General features: G+C 41.4%; 3 protein-coding genes across 3 annotated transcripts; 1 reads left to right on the top strand and 2 right to left on the bottom strand.

The window, feature by feature from the left end:
- The first annotated feature begins 3,296 nt into the window (after positions 1-3,296).
- LOC129767885 (rRNA 2'-O-methyltransferase fibrillarin) lies at positions 3,297-5,160 on the top strand. The gene is made up of 3 exons (XM_055769136.1): positions 3,297-3,505; positions 3,757-4,136; positions 4,369-5,160. The coding sequence occupies exons 1-3, from the start codon at positions 3,496-3,498 to the stop codon at positions 4,954-4,956; spliced, it is 978 nt and encodes a 325-aa protein (XP_055625111.1). The 5' UTR covers positions 3,297-3,495; the 3' UTR covers positions 4,957-5,160.
- On the bottom strand, positions 5,088-5,775 carry LOC129767886 (uncharacterized). Its single transcript, XM_055769137.1, has 2 exons — positions 5,516-5,775; positions 5,088-5,454 (listed from the first exon to the last, which is right to left on the bottom strand). The coding sequence occupies exons 1-2, from the start codon at positions 5,667-5,669 to the stop codon at positions 5,162-5,164; spliced, it is 447 nt and encodes a 148-aa protein (XP_055625112.1). The 5' UTR covers positions 5,670-5,775; the 3' UTR covers positions 5,088-5,161.
- Positions 5,776-15,844: 10,069 nt separating this feature from the next.
- On the bottom strand, positions 15,845-20,081 carry LOC129766084 (uncharacterized). Its single transcript, XM_055766539.1, has 2 exons — positions 16,053-20,081; positions 15,845-15,997 (listed from the first exon to the last, which is right to left on the bottom strand). Exons 1-2 carry the CDS (start codon positions 20,079-20,081, stop codon positions 15,845-15,847), a joined length of 4,182 nt encoding a protein of 1,393 aa, XP_055622514.1.
- Between the last annotated feature and the right edge of the window lie 5,572 nt (positions 20,082-25,653).

Raw genomic sequence — 25,653 nt, 5'->3', positions numbered from 1 at the left:
ACGACGAATTTTTTGGTACATGTTACCAATTCTCTAGTCATTTTCTACCCTACTAATCATTGGTACATATTACGAAAGAAAAATGGTAGGCACAAACGTCAAACAAACTACGATTTGTTGGTCCAACATTGGTGCAATATCAGTGAAAATTTTGCTTCTCATTTGTGAGAGATAATCATCAGGGATAATAGAAATGTTTTTTAATAATTATTTTTAATTTAAAAAATTATATTTGGTTACATTTAACTCCACATACTTAGAATACATTATAATAATAATATATAACTTATTCTATGAGCAGCGTACACGAGGAAAGTTCCCGTTCATCTTCCTGCTGCATCGCTCTAGTTAGCATTATTTAGGGAGTGCCGGTAGCACCAGCACGTTTCATCCGCATTTTGTTCTCTCGTGTCTATATGAAGAAAAGAAATACATATGTTAATAATATTAAATATGTATATATGTAATGAAACGTAACATTACAAAAATACTTACCTCCGAATCGCTTCATCTCCAAAATAGAAATGGCGATTTGCAAAGTGCGCACATCACAGATGTTAGGTATGACAAAAAACAAAGTTACTAATGGTATGAAGTAAAATCTACGAATCTCTGGTAGGAACGTTCATTGCGTCTGACATCGCTTTTACGCAATTTTGGTAATATTTACAAAACATTTGTATATTTTACCAATGTTTTGGCTACTAAAGATTTGGTAGCTGCTTTTACTAAACTATTTCTCCAGTGTAGTACGAAGTTCAATCACTGCACCACCGAGAGGGGCGTTATGCCCTGAAACTAGACTACACTCTCCATAAAAAATGGTATATAAGATGATTGTTCCATAAACTTCAACGTTGCACAGTAAATTTTTCGATTTCGTACAATATATTGTAAAACTTTTCAATATCAGAAATATATAGGCCGCTTAAAGGGTTGTCACTAATATTTGAAAATATACTTCTGCATAATGTACTCATGGTAAAAACTCTTAAACGAGTTTTCATCATATAGCATAACAGAAAAATACAATTTGTTGCAATGTTTGCAATAATTTTGCTCTACATCATCCAAATGTAACTATTAATAGAATATATGATACAAAAAGCATCCGTGGTTCGGCATTCCTGTTATTGGGGTTTATTCGAAGAAGTAAGAAGCCAGTTGCCATGCCTCGTCTCAGATTATGCCGGGTTTCTACGTTGTCAGTTATTCGGTGCGAGTTAAACGTCAGACGAACCGGAGAATGATGGACATACCCATACCACGGAATTTAACATTTGATTTGTATGTATGGTGCTACTCGCAATCGAGCAACTTCAAAGTTTTTTTTGTTTTTACATAGGTGAGTAGCTCCATATCAGGTTGTTTCAAAAGTCTTCCTCAAAGACCAATCGCTTCCTTAGTGCCTAGAACCATGCTGAATAGCATATTCATCACTACCTTAATGGTTTACACACAAAAGAGATGCCTCGTCATGCGTGGGTTACTATACCCGACATAAACTGTGTCGTGCATATGCTCACTCGGAACAACTGCGCACCTATCGTATGCACGAGACCGTCATGCAGGTTTTCAAAACTGTGCTCCACCTTGCGCTTCAGCTTTTATGTGTGCTATCGTGTACCTCTTATACACAGGCTGCTCTGTGACCGCAACGCATGCAGCCTTCATGCGAGCTATCGCTATGAAACGCAAGCCACTCGGTGACCTATCGTATGCACGAGACCGTCATACAGGCTTACGAGACATTGCTCCGCCTTGCGTTCCACCATTCGGTGAGCGCATCGCATGTGGCCTTTATGCGTGCTATCGCACTTACGCAGGCCACTCGGTGACTGTATCATGCGCGTTATCATATGCCCCTCTTACACATGCTGCAAGACTGTGCTCCGCCATGCTTCCAATACATTTTAAGAATGAAATTCGATTTCGGTCATATGACCACCACGGCCCCGTTTACAGCGATCGATCCGGTGGACGGTGGATCCAAAATTCAATAGATAGCAATTTTATTTCTTTTGTATTGTTATTTGCACTGTTTTGATATTTTTAAGTGCTACGAAAACGCGCTTTTGGGAACGCCACCGGAGTGTCACACCTATTTCGAAGCAAAAATTAACCGGGCAAACGTAATGCACCAGGCAAACGTATGACGTCCAACGCTGGCTAATGCTCGGTCGGACCAAACTGAAGGATCGTCTCCTATGTTCCCAACTAACCCGGCAATCGATGGAACACAGGATTGCTTGCGATAGACCGCCGCTTCCGACGTCGGGTGAGCGGTCGAGTCGGATTGCGTCACATTGGTGTCTTGGGGCCGCCACGGTTACTTATCCTCGTTAGATGGAGAATTCGTCATCATTACATTGACCCTTGAATAAATTTAATTACAAAAAAATAAATTCATAATGGAAATTGTGCTCCGGTTACGTTTATACGTAAATATCGCAAAACAATTCGTAATTTGAATTTTCGCACTAAAAAATAACAAAACAGTGCAAACAACAAGGCAACAACAATACAAAAGTTAATTGAGAGCCCATGTGATCAATAAAATTGCTATCGAAGACGAAGACACAAAACTGTCAAGTCGCTAATGGAGGACGCTTTTTTTTATATTTTCATGAATATTTTTTACAACATGTGCCAACAAAATATGACTGATAAAAAAAAACAAGGGGGTCTCCGTTGCCACATTGGTTGCGCGTTCGCTTAGTAAGCGATCGATCTTGATTTCAAAACTCCAGGGCTCTCATTGACCATCTTTGTGTTGTTACAGAATAACTACGTCCATGCAACAATCATCAGCTATGAAGATGGTTCCACGGTCGAAATAAGATCGATTCATCCATACAACTGCTCTGCTCTGCAAGACACATCAGGCTGCTGTTCTATAAATAACTCAACAATGATCAATCAACTGTCTCCGCTGTCCGGTATAACTGGATAATGGAAGAACTGATTGAAAACTCTTACGCCTAAATGGCTACTGTGTAAAAACGTGTACCATATGCAATGGTATAGAAGGGAATATTCTAACGCCGAAAAATGGCAACTGTGTAATGTGCTAATTATAGATACGATAAACATGTGACATGTACACGATTGAAATTCGGCTCTGTTACAGCTAAAATGCTAATGAGCCTAAAATAAATAAAAGGGATAAAAATAACATCTGTATTGGTCTACCTTCTTCGATAGACTGGATTTGTGTGACCGAGCCTTAATATTTTGTTAAAATGCTCCATCAAACCATTACTGAAGGGCACATTAACCGAATGTCTTGCCGAAACGTCACCGCGCTACAGCCAAACGCCGAGAGTCAAAGCATTTATTTCTCTGATCGCACGTGTTGTGTTGCTAGCTCAACGCAAACGTACGTTTCAGATTATTATTAGTTAATAGTGGTGGAATTTATTTTGTAAACCCAGTGATTTTGGCTAATTTGCGGTAATTCATTGTAGAGCCTAGGGAAAACATTAATATACAGCCATGAAGCCAGGTAAGTGAAACATGTTTAGCCTTATCATAAAGCGTGGAATGATTGCATAGCAGCGTCATGGAAATATTTTTTTTTCTTTATAATATTCTATTTTGTCGATGAAATGTAGCTCATCTCATTAACAATGTAGAATATAAAAAGTTCAAACTAGGAATTGAGATAAGGGATGCATTAATTTTCGATATCCACGAATACCGCATTGTTTTGATCTCCATAACCTCACTATTCACTCATGTTTATTTTTTGATTAGGATTTTCCCCTAGAGGTGGCGGTGGACGCGGGGGTCGTGGAGGCGGTGGCGGACGCGGAGGTGGTGGTGGTCGCGGTGGCGGTGGTGGTGGTGGTGGTAGAGGAGGATTTGGTGGTCGTGGCGGCGGAGGTGGTGGTGGCCGCGGTGGTTTTGGTGGTCGTGGGGGTGGCCGAGGAGCTGGTGGCGGACGTGGCCGCGGTGGTCCTGGTGGTCGTGGAGGTGGAGCAAAGGGAGGTGGTTTCAAAGGAGGCAAAACTGTTGTTATCGAACCTCATCGTCATGAGGGAGTGTTTATTGCCCGTGGCAAGGAAGACGCACTAGTAACCCTAAATCTGGTGCCTGGATCGGAAGTTTACGGAGAGAAGCGAATTTCAGTAGAGGTAATAATATGAATTATCGTTTGAGTATTACTAGTAAACAATAATGATGAATAGCACAGGGGTATTGAATTGGCGGAAATGTGGCCAGCGATAGTTTGCTTGTTGGAAAAAGGAGCCTGAGGCAAACTATTTCCATGGCATTCTATTGTAGAACTTGCTGTCTGAAACGCTTTCCTTTGCTAACTCATGTTCACTTTCTGTAGTAAGTATTAATGCTAGAATTTCGTTTCAGACCAACGGGGAAAAGAATGAATACAGAGTGTGGAATCCTTTCCGATCGAAGTTGGCCGCTGCGGTATTAGGAGGAGTAGATAAAATTCACATGCCACCAGGCTCGAAAGTGCTCTATTTAGGCGCAGCTTCTGGAACAACAGTTTCGCACGTGTCAGACATCGTAGGACCGGAAGGACTCGTATACGCAGTCGAGTTCTCACATCGTTCCGGCCGTGATCTGTTAAACGTTGCTAAGAAGCGAACCAATATCATCCCCATCATTGAAGATGCTCGCCATCCACATAAATATAGAATGCTGGTCGGCCTTGTGGATACCGTCTTCGCCGACGTTGCACAGCCTGATCAGGCCCGTATCGTGGCCCTGAATGCTCATCAGTTCCTACGGAATGGTGGTCATTTTGTGATTTCCATTAAAGCATCCTGTATCGACTCGACAGCCGTTCCGGAAGCAGTATTTGCAGCGGAAGTAAAGAAATTACAGGCAGAGAAATTGAAACCCCAGGAACAAATCACCCTTGAACCCTATGAGCGAGATCATGCAGTTGTCGTAGGCGTGTATAGACCTCCACCAAAAAATGCAGCGTAATTCGTTGCAAACATTTTAGTGGTTAAATATACTTTTTAATGCTAGCTAGCTTCCTCATACGGTCTGCAATGAGCGATCGTATTCAGGATTCCAAAAGCAAAATTACGCGTAAAGATAGGTTGCAGAGACAGTGTTTATTCTTACAACTTTATGTGACATACAACAAAACAGAATGAATAATATACAACAAAATTAACTATTAAACTTATTTTTCTTTCTTTATCACCGACTTTTTGTCTTCATCTGTTGACAGCGGATCGTGAAGTGCCTGGGACAGTTGCATCCAATCAAGCGCTTTTACCAATGGATCACTTTTCGATGGAATCTTATCGTAATTCCAGTATGTAAATTTTTGAAACGCGCCCGCAAAGCTGAAGTTTCGATCCTCCTCGGCTGACAGTGGTTTTTGTGTTTCTTGAAATATTACAGCGGTGTGACCTTCCGGTAGCGTGAATTCCTTTCCGCGCAAAGGATAGCCGCGTAGCGCGTTGACCAGAGCTGTGAAAGAGATGAAAGGGAACTCATAAAATTGTACTTCAGTATAGTTCACAAAGCACACTTTTATCCACCAATTCTTCGGTGTAGGAATCAAAATACTGTTCAACTTTGGCAGATCCATCGCCTTCAATAGTGGCCGGCACGAAATGGATTTTTGCTGGATTTTCGAGACTTGTTTCTAGATCAGATTGTTTGAACTTGATATTAATCGCCATTGTAGATTAGTAGTTTGGGAGTGAGAATCGTTGAACAATGTTTTGAAAATGTATATGACTTCTGGAAAAAATAACGCGCGCTAAGAACACACACTAGTTTGTATTCAAAATGTCATCAGAAAGTAAACAATTCTGCAGATGTCGCTACACTCTTAGGGTGCTCATACACTGTTTGACCGAAGCCAAATATTTGACTCTTTTTGACAGATAAAATTTGGTCAACGTGTACTGATCAAATATATTCTACACAAAACACGACAAGCAAATATTCAACTATTGGATGCCTAAAATATTTTTTCAGTCTGTTCTTCGAACCTGTCGGTACATGGTTAGGTTACCTTGAATATTTCAGTTGATTTATTCCATGTTCGGTGTTTGATATTGTTTACTACTGTTGAAAATTGAAGAGTGGCAAACAAAATAGTGTTTGTACAAATATCAAATCAAACCTTATCTGTCAAAAAATAACAAATATTTGACCTCCGGGCAAACAGTGTACGGCCACCTTTAGGAAACATTGGGATATATGACGAATTTTTCGGTAAATATTATGCCGGATTTACATCATCTACAATGAGCGCGATTTTTTTCTTCAATAGCGATTTTTATTCGTCAACCAATCAGAGCAAAGCGCGAAATCACCCATGACAGTGTGAAAAAAAATAGAACTCTCCAAGCTTTGACTGCGAAAATCGCGTTGCTTTAATAGGAGACACTACATTCATCAGACAGGTGGAACCAAATATACTTGATGGGTGGAACGGTATATCGAAATAAAAGTGAGAGCTGCATCGATCACCTATTGCAAGCGTATTGCTGCATCATAATTATTTTTACACTTTTTTGTTAATATTTGATTGAATTCGTTAGTTTTTCATTCATTAATTATCGAAATTTTATACGTGCATTCACATTTCTAGCGATATGATTTTGTTCCACCAATCTAGTACGAACTTGTTCATAACAGAAAATGGTAGTATGATTAGAGAGATGCAGGTTTGACAGACAGATTATGACTGATTTTTAGCTCGATATCGCTAACCATTGCGAAGGACTGCACTGAAAAATATCGCGAGTGAGTATATCGCATGCGATTAAAAGCCTGCATTGTAAAGGAAGCATTACCAATGATTAGTCAATTTTTGCAATACGAATTATTCGTATATATTATGCCGGATTTACAATCATCCACAATGAGCGCGATTTTTTTCCTTCAATCGCGATTTTTACTCGTCAACCAATCAGAGCAAAGCGCGAAATCACCCATGACAGTGCGAAAAAAGATAGAGCTCTCCAAGCTTTGGCTGGAAAATCGCGTTGTTTTGATAGGAGACACTATATACATCAGACAGGTGGAACAAAATATGCTTGATGGGTGGAACGATATATCGAAAGAAATGTTCAGCTCTGTACATATGAAACGCTTCATAAAGTGAGAGCTGAATCGATCACTTATTGCAAGCGTATTGCTGCATAATCATAATTATTTTTACACATTTTTGTTAATATTTGATTGAATTCGTTAGTTTTTCAATTATTAATTATTTGGAGTTTTATACTTCCATTCACATTTCTAGCGATATGATTTTGTTCCACCAATCTAGTACGATCTTGTCCATAACAAATAATGACAGTATGATTAGAGGGATGCAGGTTTGACAGACAGATTATGACAAATTATCGCGCTATATCGCTAAGCATTGTAAAGAGCTGCATTGAAAAATATCGCGAGTGAGTATTTCGCATGCGATTAAAAGCCTGCATTGTAAAGGAAGCATTACGCGATAACAATGGCAAACAAATTTCAAAGCAGCCAGTATAACCCAGTATAAGATATCGGTTCAACGTTGGTTCAACATAAGTTACAGTTCAGGAACATCAGGGTGGCTTTTTAAAACACTTGTGGTTAGCTTGAAGAGAAAAATAATACTTAAATATATTTATTTCCGTTCAAATTATTGGGGCCTCGATATAAAGTTATGTTCCCTAGCTTAGTTAAAATTAAATAACGCCGTTGCTAATGTTGCATGTTGTCGATTCGCAGGCTTCGCTTTGCTGTTCGCTTATTCCGCTATGGTTGGCTATGGATGGCATAAACATGCAGTTCCGTTGATTCTTCTGTGAAAAAATGTTTGATATTATCATCTGAATATATTCACATCGATGGATTTTAAATTTTGCACGGAAGGTTTGTCCCGATTCCGTTCCTGTACAAAAAATTGTTCGAGATATTTCACAAGATAGGTGCGATCTTGATTCCGAGTTTTCGATGGTAGAATTCTCTCTTGCTCTCCTTTCGTGTAACAATTCTGCGCCGGGATCGGATAGAATTAAGTTCAACTTGCTGAAAAACCTCCCTGATGTGGCGAAACATCGCTTGTTGAATTTATTCAATCGGTTTATGGAGCATAATATTGTTCCAGATGATTGGAGACAAGTACGAGTTATAGCTATTAAAAAACCCGGAAAGCCCGCGTCCGACTTCAATTCGTACCGCCCAATAGCAATGCTGTCTTGTATACGGAAATTGTTGGAGAAAATGATCTTGTTTCGCCTTGATCGTTGGGTTGAAACGAATGGCTTACTCTCAGATACACAATATGGGTTCCGCAGGGGCAAGGGGACGAATGATTGTCTTGCGTTGCTTTCTTCAGAAATTCAAATGGCTTACGCCGGAAAAAAACAAATGGCTTCAGTATTCTTGGACATAAAGGGGGCCTTTGATTCTGTTTCAATAGAGGTTTTGTCAGACAAATTACACTTTCGGGGTCTGCCGCCTCTATTGAATAATATGTTATATAACTTGCTTTGTGAGAAACATTTGAACTTTTCTCACGGAGATTCGGCAGTAAGTCGGTTCTCTTACATGGGCCTCCCCCAGGGCTCATGTTTAAGCCCCCTATTGTACAACTTCTATGTAAGCGACATCGACAATTGCCTTACACAAAATTGCAGCCTAAGACAACTTGCAGATGATGGAGTGGTGTCTGTCGTAGGATCAAACGAATCCGACCTGCAAGGACCCTTACAAGATACTTTGAACAATTTTTCAACCTGGGCCATTGGGCTAGGGATCGAATTCTCCACGGAGAAAACAGAGATGGTGGTTTTTTCTAGGAAGCATAGACCAGCAAAACCAAAGCTTCAACTTTTGGGTAAACCGATCACTCATGCTATGTCATTCAAGTATCTTGGGGTATGGTTCGACTCCAAATGTACTTGGGGGGCCCATATTAGGTATCTGAGTAAAAAATGTCAACAAAGAATAAACTTTCTCCGTACAATTACCGGCACCTGGTGGGGAGCCCATCCCGAAGATCTTATAATGTTGTATCGAACAACTATTCTCTCAGTGATGGAGTATGGCAGTTTCTGTTTTCAATCAGCTGCCAAAACACACCTCATTAAACTCGAGCGAATTCAGTATCTTTGTCTCCGTATTGCGTTGGGATGTATGCCCTCAACGCATACCATGAGTCTCGAGGTTTTGGCAGGCCTACTCCCACTAAAAGATCGCTTCAATTTATTATCTCTTCGGTTCCTCATCCGGTGTAAGGTCATGAACCCATTGGTGATCGGAAATTTTGAGCAGCTGATCGAGCTAAATTTTCATTCTGGATTCATGAGCTCATATCATGAATTCGTCTCCATGCAGGTTGATCCTTCTTCGTATATTCCCAACCGTGTTTGTTTTCCTGACTACATCAATTCCTCTGTACATTTTGATCTGTCCATGAAGCAGGATATCCATGGAATTCCAGATTATCATCGATCGGGGATCGTTCCTACGATTTTCGAAGCAAAGTATGGGCGTGTCAATTGTGATAATATGTACTTTACTGATGGGTCCTCTATGAATGAGTCCACAGGATTTGGAGTGTTCAACAATTTTTTTAGCACCTCACACAGTCTTCAGTATCCTTGCTCAGTGTATATTGCTGAATTGGCAGCAATACACTGGGCGCTGGACAGCGTCGCCTCACGACCTGTTGAACACTATTACATTGTAACAGATAGTCTTAGCTCTGTTGAAGCTATCCGTTCAGTGAGGCCGGAAAAGCACTCGCCGTACTTCCTTGAGAGAATACGAGAAATTTTGAGTGCTTTATCCAGACGCTGTTATGTCATTACCTTTGTCTGGGTCCCTTCACATTGCTCAATTCCGGGTAATGAGAGGGCTGACTCATTAGCAAAGGTAGGTGCAATTGAAGGCGAAATTTATCAGCGTCAAATCGCCTTCAATGAATTTTATTCTTTAGTTCGTAAAAATACCATCGTTAACTGGCAACGCAAATGGAACGAAGATGAATTGGGCCGGTGGCTCCACTCAATTATCCCTAAGGTTAGCCTCAAACCATGGTTCAAAAGTCTGGACTTGAGTCGGGACTTTATTCGCACCTTCTCCCGACTCATGTCCAATCACTGTTCGTTAAACGCGCTACTCTTTCGTTTTGATCTTGCCGACAGCAATATCTGTGCCTGCGGCCAAGGTTACCACGACGTCGAACACGTTGTTTGGTCGTGCGAGGAGTATCTTGTTGCCAGATCGAATTTAGAAAACTCTCTTCGGGCTAGAGGAAGGCAGCCCAATGTGCCGGTGAGAGATGTGTTGGCTGGTTTAGACCTTGATTACATGTCCCAAATATATGTCTTCCTAAAAGTTATCGATCTTCGTGTCTGATTATCCTTATATCCTTATATTCTCCTTTTCCTTTTTCTTCGCGAGAAATCAAATCCCTTCTTATTAACAATAGAATAAGGTGAACTGTAAAAACATTTTAGATATAAGATAGGCTTAAGAATTGAGTGTAATGAATGTGAGTGTGAATGTGAGAGTGAACATTGTCAACATATCCTTTTATCCCTTCCTTTTCCTGAAGAAAATATGTCACCCTTCTAAACTCGAGTAGACCGCGAGTAATCGGTTTTCTACACCATTAACATTAGAATTAAGGAAAAATGTTTATATATACTTGTAACAATACAGTCAGGAGTTTGGCTCCTTTAAACTTATGTAACTGAGCCTGTAAAAATAAACGATTTAATAAAAAAAAAAAAAAAATCATCTGAATCATACCAATAGTCGGACTCATCGTTTAAATTTGTAGGGAAATTAACTTTGGGATCGAAAGAACGTTGAAACGCAGCCATTTGATACCATCGGTAGTAAGGATCTTAGTCAGGCCTTCAGAAGAATCTTACAACATCACAAAGCAAAAAATTCACAATATTTTACGTTTTTTACTACCTGCGAGGTAAAACTGCAACGAAGGCGGCCGAAAAAATTCGTGTAGTTTATGGACCCGATACTGTAACGATTCGCACAGCACAGCGTTGATTTGATCGATTTCGTTCGGTAGGCCAATCGTCGTGGAAACCGATAAAATCGTTGAAATCATCCAAGTAGACCGGCGTGTGAGCACTCGCTCGATTGGCCAGGGACTGGGTATAGACCATAAAACCGTTTGGAACCATTTGCAGAAGATTGGATTCCAAAAAAAGCTGGATGTATGGGTGCCACACGAGTTGACGCAAAAAAAATCTTTTAAACCGAATCAACGCCTGCGATGCCCTGCTGAAACGGAACGAACTCGACCCATTTTTGAAGAAGATGGTGACTGGTGATGAAAAGTGGTCCAACCTAAAGCGAAAAAAGTCGTGGTCGAAGCGCGGTGAGTCGGCCCAAACCATCGCCAAGCCCGGATTGACGACCAGGAAGGTTTTGCTGTGTGTTTGATGGGATTGGAAGGGAATCATCCACTATGAGCTGTTCAACTATGGCCAGACCCTCAACTCGGTTCCCTACTGTGAGCAGCTTGACCGTTTGAAACAGGCGATTGAACAGAAGCGGCCGGAAATTATCAATAGGAATGGTGTTGTTTTCCACCAGGACAACGCTCGGCCTCACACATCTTTGATGACCTGCCAGAAGCTACGGGAGCTCATATTGGATGTCCTATTGCACCCACCGTATAATCCGGACCTGGCTCCAAGTCAGTATCATCTCTTTCGGTCCATGCAAAACGCTCTTGGTGATACTAAGTTGGCTTCAAAAGAGGTTTGCGAAAACTGGCTGTCTGAGTTTTTTTGCAAATTAGGAGGGGGGGGGGGGTTATGAGGGAGGGATAATGAAGTTGCCTTCTAAATGGCAAACAAGTTTGCGAACAAAACGGCGCATATTTGACTTTAATTGGATAATTTGAAGTATGTTAAATAAAGCGTCAATTTCGATCAGAAATACGACATTTCTTTTTTCCAAACACAATATTTCACATGAATGGAGAATTTCATTGATATCCAAAACCGTTTTTGTTTTATTAAAAAAAACTCTCTTATTGAAAATGATTTTGTATATAATATTATTTTCTTATTTAATATTACCCAGCAAACATTAAGTCGTATGAATAGCTTTAATTGGAGGCGATATACATAAAACCAAGACACATTTGGATGATATATGATGCATATAACTAGCATATACACGCAAAAGTGGAGGCTATATACGTATATGTCATATTTCGTACGCATATGAAGCCGTATATAACGATATACGATGCTTTTCGTACTGATATGCGATTTGATCCGACAATGTTACCACGCAATTCATCGAATACATGGAACATCGTGTTTTTGCATTTTATGCGATTTTAGATATATACAGGGTATTCGGATGACGAGTTACTGGTCCCAAAGCAGTTTTTTCCAGTGATCAGCTTTAAGCTAAATTTATTTTTTTAGTAACAATTTACATGAATTTCAAGGATTATAAGTTAATCCTTGAAATCCAAATAATTGAGTATTTCTCATCCTATAAAAAAAATCCTTTGTTTTTCCAAATTCTAGACCTAAATCAATACATTAATAAACTCTACTCAACAACTTCAACAAATTCAATTTTTCTCACTTGATATATATGAAAGTTTCTAGCTCTTCAGTTTTACTTCCATCTTCGATATTTTTTCCTCTAGAATGATCTAGCAATTTGATTCAAAATCCTCGTTTGCTACGATTTCAAATTATTTAAACTCCAAATTTCAGTTCAATGTTCTTTCACTTATTCCATAAAATTATGGCACTGTACCCACGAGGGGTTCTCTTTCAGATGTTGACGGTGCTTTAACATACCCGGGTCCGTAATGCTCCTCGTTCTCGTCAGCGTTACAGCATTCCAGCACGTCCAACACTGCCAACTTGACCACTGGGCGCCGTAAGATGCCCTTGTCAGTCTGTACATCTGTTTGACGTATCCTTGCAACACTCGAACAACCCGTCCACGTTTCCAGCTATTTCGTGCACTTTCGTCAACTATTATTACCAGGTCGTCTACCTCCAGTGGTTTTACATCCTGAAACCATTTAGTTCGGCGGGTGATTGTCGGCAAATATTCTTTTATCCATCTCTGCCAAAATTGTCCTAACCAGTATTGAATTAGCCTCCAATTGTTTCGTAGAATTCCTTTTTCATCTATTGAATTCACCAATGGCTGTCGAACCTCCTGCGAGCTTAAGAGGAGGAAATGGTTTGGCGTGAGCGATTCCGAATCGTGAGTATCAAGTGGAACGTATGTCAAAGGACGAGAATTTACGATAGATTCTACTTCTGTTACTAGAGTTGAAAAAGCTTCATCGTCAGGTGCCTTCTGAAAATTCAAGGTTCTCATCGCTGTCTTGACAGAACGCACGAGCCTTTCCCAACTTCCGCCCATATGTGGGGCAGATGGTGGATTGAAATTCCATTTTGTGCTTGCAGTAGTGAACGTTTCCGCTAGATCACGATTAACTCCATTTATTTCGTTCTTCAACTCATTACTGCAACCTTGACAATTTGTACCATTGTCGCTGAAAAATTCGAGTGGTGCACCTCTCCTGGCGATGAAACGGCGTATAGCCATTTTGCAGGACTCTGTTGATAAGCTAAAGGCGATTTCAAGATGGACTGCTCTCACTGTCAAACAAGTAAAAAGTGCAACCCATCTTTTCACTATGTTCCTTCCTACCTTCACCGGAAAAGGGCCACAATAATCTATACCGGTGTATGTGAATGGTCGATTATAAGGTATTACACGCGCTGATGGCAATGGAGCCATTCGGGGAATTCGTGGGCTGGCTTTGTGAACCCTGCACCAAGTGCATCTTCTGGATATTTGCTTCACAACTGATCTTAGCTGCGAAATGTGATATCTCTGACGAATTTCATTTACGACTGTCTCGTTATTTGAATGAGCGAACTTCCGATGGTAATAATCCACTAAAAGAGCGGTAACATAATTATTTCTTGGTAGTATTACTGGGCATTTAGTGTCGAACTCGAGAAACTCTGCATTAACCAGACGTGTCTCCATTCTCAGAACTCCTGAATTGTCGATGAAAGGGGAGAGCTTTGATAATGGACTAGAACGATCAATTTCTTTCCGTTTTTTATTAGATTTCTTTTCTTGCGACACAATTCTCATCTCATTCGGATATTCTTCCATCTGAACTAACCTCCATAACGTATTCTCTGCTTTTTTCATCTCATCCGATGTGAGGGACTCCCGTTTTTTGGAATGCGCTCTTAGGGTGTTATAGAAGTGATATACATATGCTAAACATCTACACAAGCGTTCCCATTTCGAAAATCTCATAAAATCTATCAAAGGCGTACGGCTTGTTGTATGTGTTGGCGCGTTCCTCAGCGCCAAGGCAGTGGACTGTAAAGCGGAAAGAACGTTTCAACTGTGTGGAAATTAACTCTTTCTTCCGCCTTGAGAAAGGCAGGTATTGGTTTCCACAGCAGTCTACTAGCCAGATATCGATGGTGCGAAGGTTTATTCGGAAGGCAAGAGTGCACTTGGAAGTCAAACACTTTTCTTCTAACTAGTGGTTTATTTGACGATGTTACAATATAACGTGTAAAAACCGAATGAATAAGCTCTCGACCGCCACCTCTTTTTATGTAGTTGTGAACGGGTAGCGTTAGCGATGAATATTGGTTCGTCGGTGCATGGTGATGTCGGTGATGCATGTCCCGCGCATGCGCTCAATGCGTGCAACGATGACGTCATTCCGGAGCGGTCGAGTCGGGCGCGAACATACTCCCGCCAGGCTGCAAAGAACTCACTGAATCTGCTGCATTGTCGTCAATGGGAAGGACAGATAATTTCGATACTGCTCTTCTATACACCGAATCTCCTATCTTGACATCTACTGCTCTTACTAGTTCATCGGGACCCGGATAGGTTTGTACTATTCTCCCCAATTTCCAACATTGCGGTGGTATATCTCTTTGTTCAAGCAACACGATCATACCAGGACGAATATTTGGCTGCTTCGTACGGTTTTTACCTCTCGGCTGCAAACTCAACAAATAATCATGGCTCCATTGTCTCCAAAACTGTTCACGTAAGTGCTGAAGAAATTGCCATCTCGATAATCGATTCGTTGGTAGTTCGTTGTAACTAGGCTCCGGTGTCGCAATCAGGGGACGACCTATTAAGAAATGACCTGGCGTAAGAATATCAGCATCGGGTACTGCAGATGTTGTGCATAAAGGACGGGAATTCATAACTGCCTCTACTTGGGTGAGAACGGTGGTATACTCTTCAAATGTCAGATTTGCAGTTTTCAATATCCTTTTAAGATGGTATTTGGCAATCTTGACAGCACTTTCCCAGAGCCCGCCAAAATTTGGCGCTTCTGGAGGAATGAAATTCCAGGAGATTTCCTTTGGTAGACAGAAACATTCAATTTCGTGTACAACTTCTCGGTTTCTGAACCGATGATACAATTCATTTAGCTCGGATTTGGCCCCTCTAAAGTTGGCTCCGTTGTCTGAAAATATTTCTCGGCAAAGGCCCCGTCGGCTCACAAATCGCTGCAATGTTGCTAAAAAAGCAGCTGTTGACATATCAGATACTAATTCTAGATGAACCGCCTTAGTTGACATGCATATAAAGACAGCTATAAATGCTTTGACAATCTTTGGTTTATGTTGGCCTTCTTTGACAAACACAGGCCCGGCATAATCGATTCCAACTCTTTCAAACGGATAAGCGGGTGTAACTCGGCAAGACGGCAAATTTCCCATCAACTGACTGGAACCTTTAGGTTTTGATCTAAAACAGGTGACGCAATTTCGTGTAATCTTCCGAACGCTGGATCTTCCATCTATTAGCCAGAACTGCATACGAAGAGCTGCTAGTAATGCTGTTGGTCCGATATGTAGGTGTTCTTCATGATACATGCGGATAATTTGATCGGTAATTGGATGTTTAGGGAGCAAATACGGATGCTTGCTGTTAAAAGATAACTGGGAGTTTTGAAGCCTTCCTCCAACGCGCAACACTCCATCTATGTAAATAGGATTAAGAGCGGATAATTTCCTACTGGGTTCTCCAGCTCGTACTCGTTGAATTTCATCAGCAAAAACGTCTTGTTGTATGATCTGCACTATCAAGTGAGAGGCTGAACGGAGTTCTTGAATGGTGGGATGATTTTTCAGAACTCGTTCCGTACATGATTTAAGCTGGCAATTGCGGATGAATCGCTGCACAAATGCGAGTACCCGCTGCAGTTTCCTGAAGGAGCTAAACTTTGAAAATATCGGCAACTTCTCGTTGTTGATTACTGGCACGACTATGACAGTTGTCTGCTTGATATCCGGAATTTCATTTTCAGGAATGTCTTCAGAGGTTTCTGATTGATACTCGAGGATGCTAAGGTATTTTGGGCCAGTCCACCAAAGTTCGTTAGTACTGAGAGCCTTTGGAAACTGTCCTCTGGAGATCAAATCGGCGGGGTTTTGTTTGGATTTCACATACTTCCATGCATAAGTTTCGGTATTTTTCACTATTTCTGCCACGCGATTACGTACAAACACTTCTAAAACTGATAGTGGCTTCTGAAGCCAAGCTAACACCACTTGGCTGTCACACCATAGAACCACTTGTTTGACCTCCAACTGTAGAGATTTCAGCACTTTCACTATTAAACGCGAGAGAAGGCGAGCGCCAAGCAATTCCTTGCGGGGAATACTCATTTCACCCATTGGACATACCTTGGATTTACTGCACAACATATTAAGGCGGATTGTACCATCTGCTAGGATGCATCGAATGTATATTACTGCTCCGTATGCAGCATTTGAAGCGTCGGAAAACCCATGAATTTCCACGACAGCAGCACTTACAATCATGGTATATCTGGGAATTTTTATTTCGCTCACTGATGCTAAAGCCTCACGAAAATGTAACCAGGATTCCAGTAGCTCGTTCTCCAAAGGTGCGTCCCATGGGAGACCAGATTTCAAAATTTTCTGCATAATCATCTTGGCGATAACGGTGACTGGTGTTAGAAGTCCCAGAGGATCGAAAAGTTTACCAATGTCGGACAATACCGAGCGCTTGGTCGGGTTACGATTGTCACTGTTTACACTAAAAAGAAACACGTCTTGTTCTGGACTCCATATCATCCCTAAAGTCTTTATAACAACTGATGTATTGTCCAAATGCACTAACTTTTCTCGGTCCGGTTCCGGTATGTCATTTAAAATTTCAGCACTATTCGAACTCCATTTATGAACTGGAAATCCACCTTTCATCAGCAGTCCTCGAATTTGGTTGCGGGTGACAAGCGCTTCGTTAATTGAATTCGCACCCGAAATAACGTCATCAACATAGCAATCTTGGCGGACGATTTGTGCGCCGAGTGGAAATGAATCATTTTCGTCCTCGCAAAGCTGCATCAAACATCTGGTCGCTAAGAATGGTGCGGCAGCCGTGCCGTACGTCACTGTAGTAAGTTCCAGTATACGAAGAGGGTCATCTTGATGAGAACGCCAGAATATTCTTTGGAGGCGTGTCTGGTTTGGATTGATTCGGATCTGACGATACATTTTTGAAATGTCGGCTGTGAAAACGAAACGATGTTTCCTGAATCGTAGCAGGATACTGAAAATATCGCTTTGAAGTATTCCTCCTACTTGAAGGACGTCATTAAGTGATTTGTCACTCGGTGATGCTTTAGACGATGCATCAAACACTACTCGCAGTTTTGTTGTTGAACTCGATGGGCGCAGAATAGCTTGATGCGGAATATAATACGTGCCCTTGTCGAGTGAACAATTGGATTCCTTTATTTCTCGACAGTGTCCCATAGATTCATATTCTTCGATAAATTGCTGATACTGTTGCTTCAGTTCCGGATTTCTCGCAAGTCTGCTTTCCAGCGAAAGGAAGCGTCGCATGGCCAGTGTTCGATTGTTACCTAGGTCTTGAATTGATTCTCGCAAAGGTAAACTTACCACATATCTTCCTGTAATATCTCGATAATGGGTTGTTTGGAATATTTTCTCGCACTCTTCTTGTTCAGTAGATTGTGAAGCTTCATGAATTTCTTCCAACTCCCAAAACTGGCGTAGAACTTCGGAGATTGAATCATTTGCAACGGCTAAACAATGTTGAGAGTCGCCATCGTCGATGCTACCAGCAACTACCCATCCAAGATGTGTTTCTATCAATTCAGGCAAGTTGTTTCCTAGCTGAACACGGCCCGTCTTCAACAATTGTAAAAATTGTGAGACGCCAATTAGCATATCGATGGGAGCCGGGTTGTTGAAGTTCGGATCTGCGATGGGTATACTGTTATCAATTGGCCATGATGATACTTGTATATGCGTTGCTGGAATTGATCCCGTTATGTTAGGAACCACTAAACATTCAAAATTGGTGGAATAGTCGGAGTGCATCGATTCTACTTCCACCATCACTGTTTCTTTGGCGTACGTTTTGGTCCCACCAATTCCGGCTATGGGCTTGTACACTGGCCGTCGTGTGACGGACAAACGATCGATTAACGACTTGGATATGAAATTCACTTGTGATCCGCTATCCAGCAACACTCTGCAAGGCGTTGTGTATCCACAATTATCTCTGACCCGCACCATAGCAGTCATTAACATCACAGTTGTAGTAGCTCTGTGGCAATTACAAGATACAACCGTATTGGTGACTGGCTCGCAGACGGTAAACTTCTCTGGGGTGCTGGAACATGGTTGTTCTTCCATTTTGTGGCTGAAAGAATGGTCTTCTGTAGTAGACGATTCCTGATGCAAAAGTGTGTGATGTTTACGGTGACATCGAGCGCATGTTTTCTTCGATGAACATTCTAGGGATCTATGCCCAGGACGAAGACAATTAAAACAGATTTTCAATTCCTTCACCTTTGCGTTACGCTGGATCGGTGATAGCTTATGAAACTCCGGACACTCAAAATGGCGGTGGCTCTCGTTACATATTTCACAGGAACCTACGGAAGTTGCAGCTGTTGCTGTGTATGATTTCTGGTTCGACGGCCTGAAGCTCGTATACTGCTTAGACTGCGCCTCCTTTGATGTAACCTGGAATCGATTCTGGAACCTTTCCAAAACTTGACATTCGCTGCGAAGGAAGGATACGGTGTCTTGAATATTTGGTAATTTAGCATGCTGTTGGTTCCTCTCCCAAAGTTGAAGTGTTTGGCTATCTAATCTCGACGTAAGAATTTTCACCAAAATGAGGCCTGAAAGCTCATCCACTTTCAGCCCCTGATACTCGAGCCCGCCAACATGGCGATTGAAAGATTTAACTAATTCGAGTAAATCCTTAAAATTTCGCTTAGTTATTGGCTTTAAATCAAGCAATCCGTCGAGATGTGTGTCGACGATCACTCTTGGATTCTCATATTGATCGATGAGTTGCTGCCATGTTTGTTGAAAATTGTTGTCTGTAATTATCTTTGCTGTAATCCAGCCCGCTGCATCGTCTATTAGAGCCTTGTCGAGATGGTGCAGTTTAACTGCATCGGAATCTCCACTGCGAGCGAAAATATCCTCAAACATCGTGCGGAACTTCGGCCAGTTCTCCACTCTGCCGTCGAAAGTTGGCACAGGTGCTCTTATTGGCTGTTGAACAATCACAGTTTGATTTGAATTTTCTGTTCTGGAATTCATGGCAGGCGAAAATATATCGGTGAGTTGCTCCAACAAAGCGAGTGTGTTCGTGTGAAGCGCGTCAAATTGATCTAATTTTTCTTCCTCCTCCTCGATGTCAGATGAAACGGTCAATGTTTGTATTTCGCGATGAATGTCTGTGAACTCCTTATAATGGAGCTCCAGTTTCTTCGCAAACACTTTCAGTAATGATGGGTTTATCTTCTGTGGCTCATCTTCGGCTTCCTCAAGATGACGGTTAATCACATTCACTTTTCTGCTGATCTGTTGACGCTGGTAGCATAAATTTTCTCTGGTGTTCACTGTTTCCTTCTTCTTTGGTGTGGCAGCTTCCATCTGCTGGAGCTGATTGCACAAGGATTCTCTGGGATCTTCCTTCTTCGATGGTGTGGCGGCTTCTTTATCCGAAACTTGGTCGGATTTCGGTGTGTGTCGTACTCTCGGCATTCTCAACGTTTTCTTTTCACACTTCTCACTCGATACGCGTTTCCGGACTACTTTTCCCTAGCAGACTTCCGTTCACAACACTCTCACCGGATAACCAATTCGCATAAGCACTCTGATTCGATATCCGGTTCGAAGGACCATATGTTGGCGCGTTCCTCAGCGCCAAGGCAGTGGACTGTAAAGCGGAAAGAACGTTTCAACTGTGTGGAAATTAACTCTTTCTTCCGCCTTGAGAAAGGCAGGTATTGGTTTCCACAGCAGTCTACTAGCCAGATATCGATGGTGCGAAGGTTTATTCGGAAGGCAAGAGTGCACTTGGAAGTCAAACACTTTTCTTCTAACTAGTGGTTTATTTGACGATGTTACAATATAACGTGTAAAAACCGAATGAATAAGCTCTCGACCGCCACCTCTTTTTATGTAGTTGTGAACGGGTAGCGTTAGCGATGAATATTGGTTCGTCGGTGCATGGTGATGTCGGTGATGCATGTCCCGCGCATGCGCTCAATGCGTGCAACGATGACGTCATTCCGGAGCGGTCGAGTCGGGCGCGAACAGTATGGTGAACATGTATAGAGCGTAATTCTTCTATTGTTTGTGTTGATTTCAGTTCAATTTGTGGCCAAAACTTCTCTGTCTTCAACAAAAAATCTGGTCCAGAATACCATCTGCTGTGTGGATCAAACGCTGGACCTTTACCCCATTTGGTACCTTCGTCCGCGTTTAGCTTCGAAGGCACCCACCTCCACTCGTCCAAGTTAGTTTCTGCCAAGATCTCGCCTACCCTGAATGCCACAAACTGTCTGTATCGCCGTGAGTCTGCCCGCAACCAAGCTAGAACTGTGTATGAATCGCTCCAGAAATATCGTCTACTGATCCGCAGGTTGTGGTTTTCAGCAATCACCTTGGCTAAACGTGTACCTATTGTGCAACTTACCTCGTGAAGTATCGATGAAAGAGTGTGGGAATGATGTGATGTGGAGGAGCAGATATTCGGCTCGTGTCTATGTGTGAGTATGCGTTGAAGCGTTACCCGTCTAACGGCTACATACTGTTGCGCTAATGGTGGTGGGTAATGGTACTAACCCGTAACAGGTTAAGCGCTAAGTTAAGCTCTATTGACATCGCGTTTGATATGCCACACACCTATCACTGCAGCTTGCAGCTCCAAACGCGGTATGGATAGAGGCTTGAGAGGTGCTACTTTTGTCTTTGATGAAACCAACGAACAACGAGGCTCACCTCGTTCGATAATGCGGAAATACGCCACACAGCAATAGGCAGACTCACTGGCGTCCACGAATATATGGAGTTGCAATGAATCGTAGCTCCTTGGGTCGTAACCAGGAAAATAGCATCTGGGAATAGAAACTTGATGCAGTTTATCAATCAGTCCAATCCACCGATTCCAATCTTTTAAAATTTCCGAAGAGATTTGGTCATCCCATTCAATTCCAGCCCTCCAAATATTCTGTATGAGATTTTTTCCGTGGATCAAATACGCCGAGATCATGCCAAGTGGGTCAAATAGACTCATGACCACTTGCAAAACTTGTCGTTTCGTAGGTGTAACATTATAACGAACGAATGGCTGCAACTCTTCTCGAAATGTTACATTAAATTTAAAAACATCATCTTTCGGTGACCATATCATTCCGAGCACTCTTTCGGTCATTTCATTCTTATCCATAACAAAAGCTTTTACATAATCAGTCTTCTGCTCTCCTACTTGTTTCAAGATGCGATCGGAATTGGAAAGCCAATTCCGGATTTCAAATCCAGCCTTAGCATGAATCAGTTCCACTCCACACGCAATATTTGTTATCTCGTCTTCCGTATCTCTGCTATCTAAATAGTCGTCCACATAATGGTTGTTAATTATTGCCTCTGCTGCATCAGGATACTCTTCTTCATATTCCATCGCGTTAAAGTTCTTCACGTATTGAGCGGAGCAAGGTGAACACGTGGACCCAAACGTAGCAACGTCCATGACAAAAATATCTGGTGGATCCTCCGGATTATCTCTCCATAGGAATCGTTGTGATTGTCGGTCTGCTGATCGAATAAAAATCTGATGGAACATTTCCTTAATGTCCGCTGTTATCGCAAACTGTCGCTGTCGAAATCGGCTCAAGACTGACTGCAAAGGAATCAACAAGTCTGGTCCTTTCAACAATACCGAATTAAATGATATTCCGTTCACTCTTGCTGCAGCATCCCAAATGACACGCACTTTGCCGGGTTTATGTGGGTTCAGTACAATTCCGAGTGGAAGGTACCACACTTTGTCCGCATCCACTGCTTGAAGTTCTTCTTCGCTCGCTTTATGAGCATATCCTTTTTGCTGGTACTCCAGTATCTGTATTCAGTAGCTTCCGCTCTAAACACTTCAGTCTACTCTTTGCCATCGGATAACTGTTCGGAAATTTCACAAAATCATATCTCCACAGCAGACCCGTTTCAAATTTCCCATTTTCTTTTCGAATAGTTGTACTTTCATTTTCATTTTCTTGAATAGCGCACATTCCCTAGCTTTGTGTCCAGGCTTTTTGCATACCAAACACTGTACAGGTTTCCCCGGGACATCTAACTTTGCCGTTGGAGTTGTTTCTCTCATAGCTCTACTATTTTCTTCGGAATGTACGTACAAGTGAGTTTTCCCCTTCGACTTCTCATTTTGTGGATATTTTGTGTGTAACATCACTCGCTGCAGCTACCATTGATGCCATATATCTACCAAAAACACCGAGGTCGACCACTTCTATTTGGCGCTTATACAAAGCCCAATTCAATTTGATATTTGCTGGGAGCTTATCCACCAGCTCTTGTAGCAAACAAGGGTTGCTTAAATGGGCCTCCTGTCCTGCCGCTTTCAAATGCTCACACAAGTTTTGTACCACTAGGCCATAGTTAATTAATGTCTCCAATTTATCGACTTTGGGAGGAGCTACTGAGCGCACCTTTGTTAGCATCGACTGTATAATCAAATCTGATCGCCCATAGAGCGTGGAAAGTGTGGATAATACTATTGGAACCGACGAAGGTAGTAGTAGATGACTTCTGACGGCCTCTAGAGCATTTCCTTTGAGACATCGTTGGAGACGCATTAGGTTTTCTCCTTGAGTAAACCCACATAGTATAGTGGAGTTCTGATATGCACTTAGAAACATTGGCCAATCCGCTGGCGATCCACTGAAGAAAGGTAAATCCTTCGGTAACACATGCCGTGCTGCAAGCTGCTGTGCATTTGGTCCGAATTCGTTTTCATTTCCTCCCTGCTCTGGAAGTAAAACTGCAGGAACACCACCATCATGTATGCTTCTGCCCACTCTGATGGGAGCATGGTTTGATGGAACGTCACTGAGATTCACTGATTCAGTGTGTTGGTTAACTTGCATTGAAACATTGTTTTCACTGTCCTCGGAACGAGTACGCGGATCAAAACGAGAATGAAATGTAGCATAATCGTTTGTTTTGCTTCTTTGCGCTATTTTTCCTTCCCAGCACACGGTTTTTTGTAATACTGAAGGAGGAGCCTGGTATGTAGTAACCGTTGCGTTGCATGGAGGAACTAATATCTGTGTTTTTTTCTGTATCGAAATTTGATGAGCGAACCTTCGGGATTGCACCTGTGCACCTGACCACAGTAGTAGCACGACATTCAGTGATAGTCGGATTGAAAGTTAACTTATCTGCTGTTGGGACTTGTTTTCCCTCTGAACCTGAACTAGTGACCTTATTCTGCCGACATATCCACTCTTCAACTTTGCTCCTACTGCTCTGTACGCTCTTGCAACTCAAATCACTCTTATCGTCCTCAATTTCGATGCTTTCCTCCAATAAGGAGTATTTCTTTCTCAAATATTCTACTTCCCTATTCTTTCTTTCTTCAAACGCTTTTGCTTGACGCACTTTTGACGTAGGATTACGTCTTTCGGGAAAATATTGGGGTACAAATTGAAAATCGAAAATCGAGCACATCGTGAAAATTGTCCAATTTCAAACGCTTATTGCTCAGTCATTTTATGATGGATTGATGAAATTTTTGCGTCAATCGATTTCAGCACTTCATAACAATTTTTTATATTGAAGAAAATAATATGTGCCATGAAACTAACTATCGAACAATTGAAAAATCTCAACCCCTATCTCAACGGAAATACCCACTTCTAATTGGTCGAAATTGACGACAAATGCGGCGGGTCCCTAACAGAGACATCAAAACCAAGCTGCCTGGGGTAAATCAGCATTGCAAATATATGAAAGTAGGGGGAGCTTTTGTTCCTACCGAAATGTGTTCCATAACAGAGTCATTAAAACCAAGGTGCCCGGGGGAAATCGACATTGCAAATATTAGGCAGGCAAATTTTATTGGCAGCTTGAGATGCATTTTTGCCTTTTTCATAGTAGTACTGTAAAATATGTCGGATTTTCTCTTTATTTTGCTCCATATTTGCGACACTATAACTCACGAACGACTTAACCAAACAAAACACTGCCAAGGACTATATTATAACGCGCAAAAATACCTTTCCAACAAGCTATAGTATGACTCGATACAATGAATACAACTAGAACTACGCGCTTACAACGACACCTCGCGGAAATATCGCAGGACTTTTTTGACAGCCTAATATATGCAAGTCGGGGGCATTGTTATATTGCAAGTAAAGTGAGTGATACGATTAATTCTAGCAAATAAAATTTAAATTTGGAACTCTAATGTCGGTTGCTTCGTGAAATTTCATATCAAAGGCCGATCATGTATGGTGAAAAATTTAGCACAAGTGTAAGTGTAAAATTGTATATGGTAGCAGTTGTGTTAAAAATGACTTGATATATGAAACGATTTATTTCAATTTTCAAAAATGAAAACCAAGGTGTGTTCCCGCTAGAGAACGGGTCGTTTGGTTTAAACTGTCTGTTTTTTTTGTGTTCATTTTCACCCAAGGAAAATTTATACAGCGAGAAAAATTGGAAAAGTGAAGAAATATTAGAAAAAGTAATTCCCCATATGGACTACATATAGTATTAGGTGTTGTTAGTCCAATTAAAATTCGCATTGGGTTGAATAAACACTCAGAAAGTAAAAATTATAAAAGAAAATTACCTTTTCCATTTCAAATATCTTTTCTCTATATTAAAGAAACATGTTTTTACTGATGATAAAATTGATTATTGTGTTCGGCGGTGGAGTGATAATGTTATGTTACATTGGTGAGTTTTTTTTCTTAATTTCATTCATAACACAGAAGGCATCTCGTCCAGGATCGCAGAGGGCGGTTTTCGTCATATCTCGTTCCACTTCGGTGTCTTCTATCTGATACGCACTATCCAACTATTGTTTACCATTCTACTGTCATCATCACTCGGCGAACACTGGTGGTGTGAACAAACAATACCTAACAACCAAACAAAACGGCCCTTTTCAGGGCCACCAAATCATTATCAAAGAGTTTAACGATGTAATTCTACAAACATATCCAAAATCAACAAATAAGCTAACGGAATTCTACGTCAACTATGCGGTCGTGTCTTGGACACAACCCTTCTGTGACTTTTTCCTCTTCTT

This window comes from Toxorhynchites rutilus, chromosome 2 (assembly GCF_029784135.1).
Source record: "Toxorhynchites rutilus septentrionalis strain SRP chromosome 2, ASM2978413v1, whole genome shotgun sequence".
Classification (NCBI taxonomy): Eukaryota; Metazoa; Arthropoda; class Insecta; order Diptera; family Culicidae; genus Toxorhynchites; species Toxorhynchites rutilus.
Note: the sequence above shows the minus strand (reverse complement) of the source record. Positions and strands in the feature narration are given on the sequence as shown.

Coding starts and splice junctions, on each gene's coding strand:
- LOC129767886 (XM_055769137.1), bottom strand. CDS start 5,669: ATGGCGATTAATATCAAGTTCAAACAATCTGATCTAGAAACAAGTCTC. Junction 5,455..5,515: donor CGAAGAATTGGTGGATAAAA/GTGTGCTTTGTG, acceptor TCTCTTTCACAG/CTCTGGTCAACGCGCTACGC.
- LOC129766084 (XM_055766539.1), bottom strand. CDS start 20,081: ATGCCGAGAGTACGACACACACCGAAATCCGACCAAGTTTCGGATAAA. Junction 15,998..16,052: donor TTGCTGATGAAATTCAACGA/GTACGAGCTGGA, acceptor CTATTTACATAG/ATGGAGTGTTGCGCGTTGGA.
- LOC129767885 (XM_055769136.1), top strand. Junction 4,137..4,368: donor AGAAGCGAATTTCAGTAGAG/GTAATAATATGA, acceptor ATTTCGTTTCAG/ACCAACGGGGAAAAGAATGA.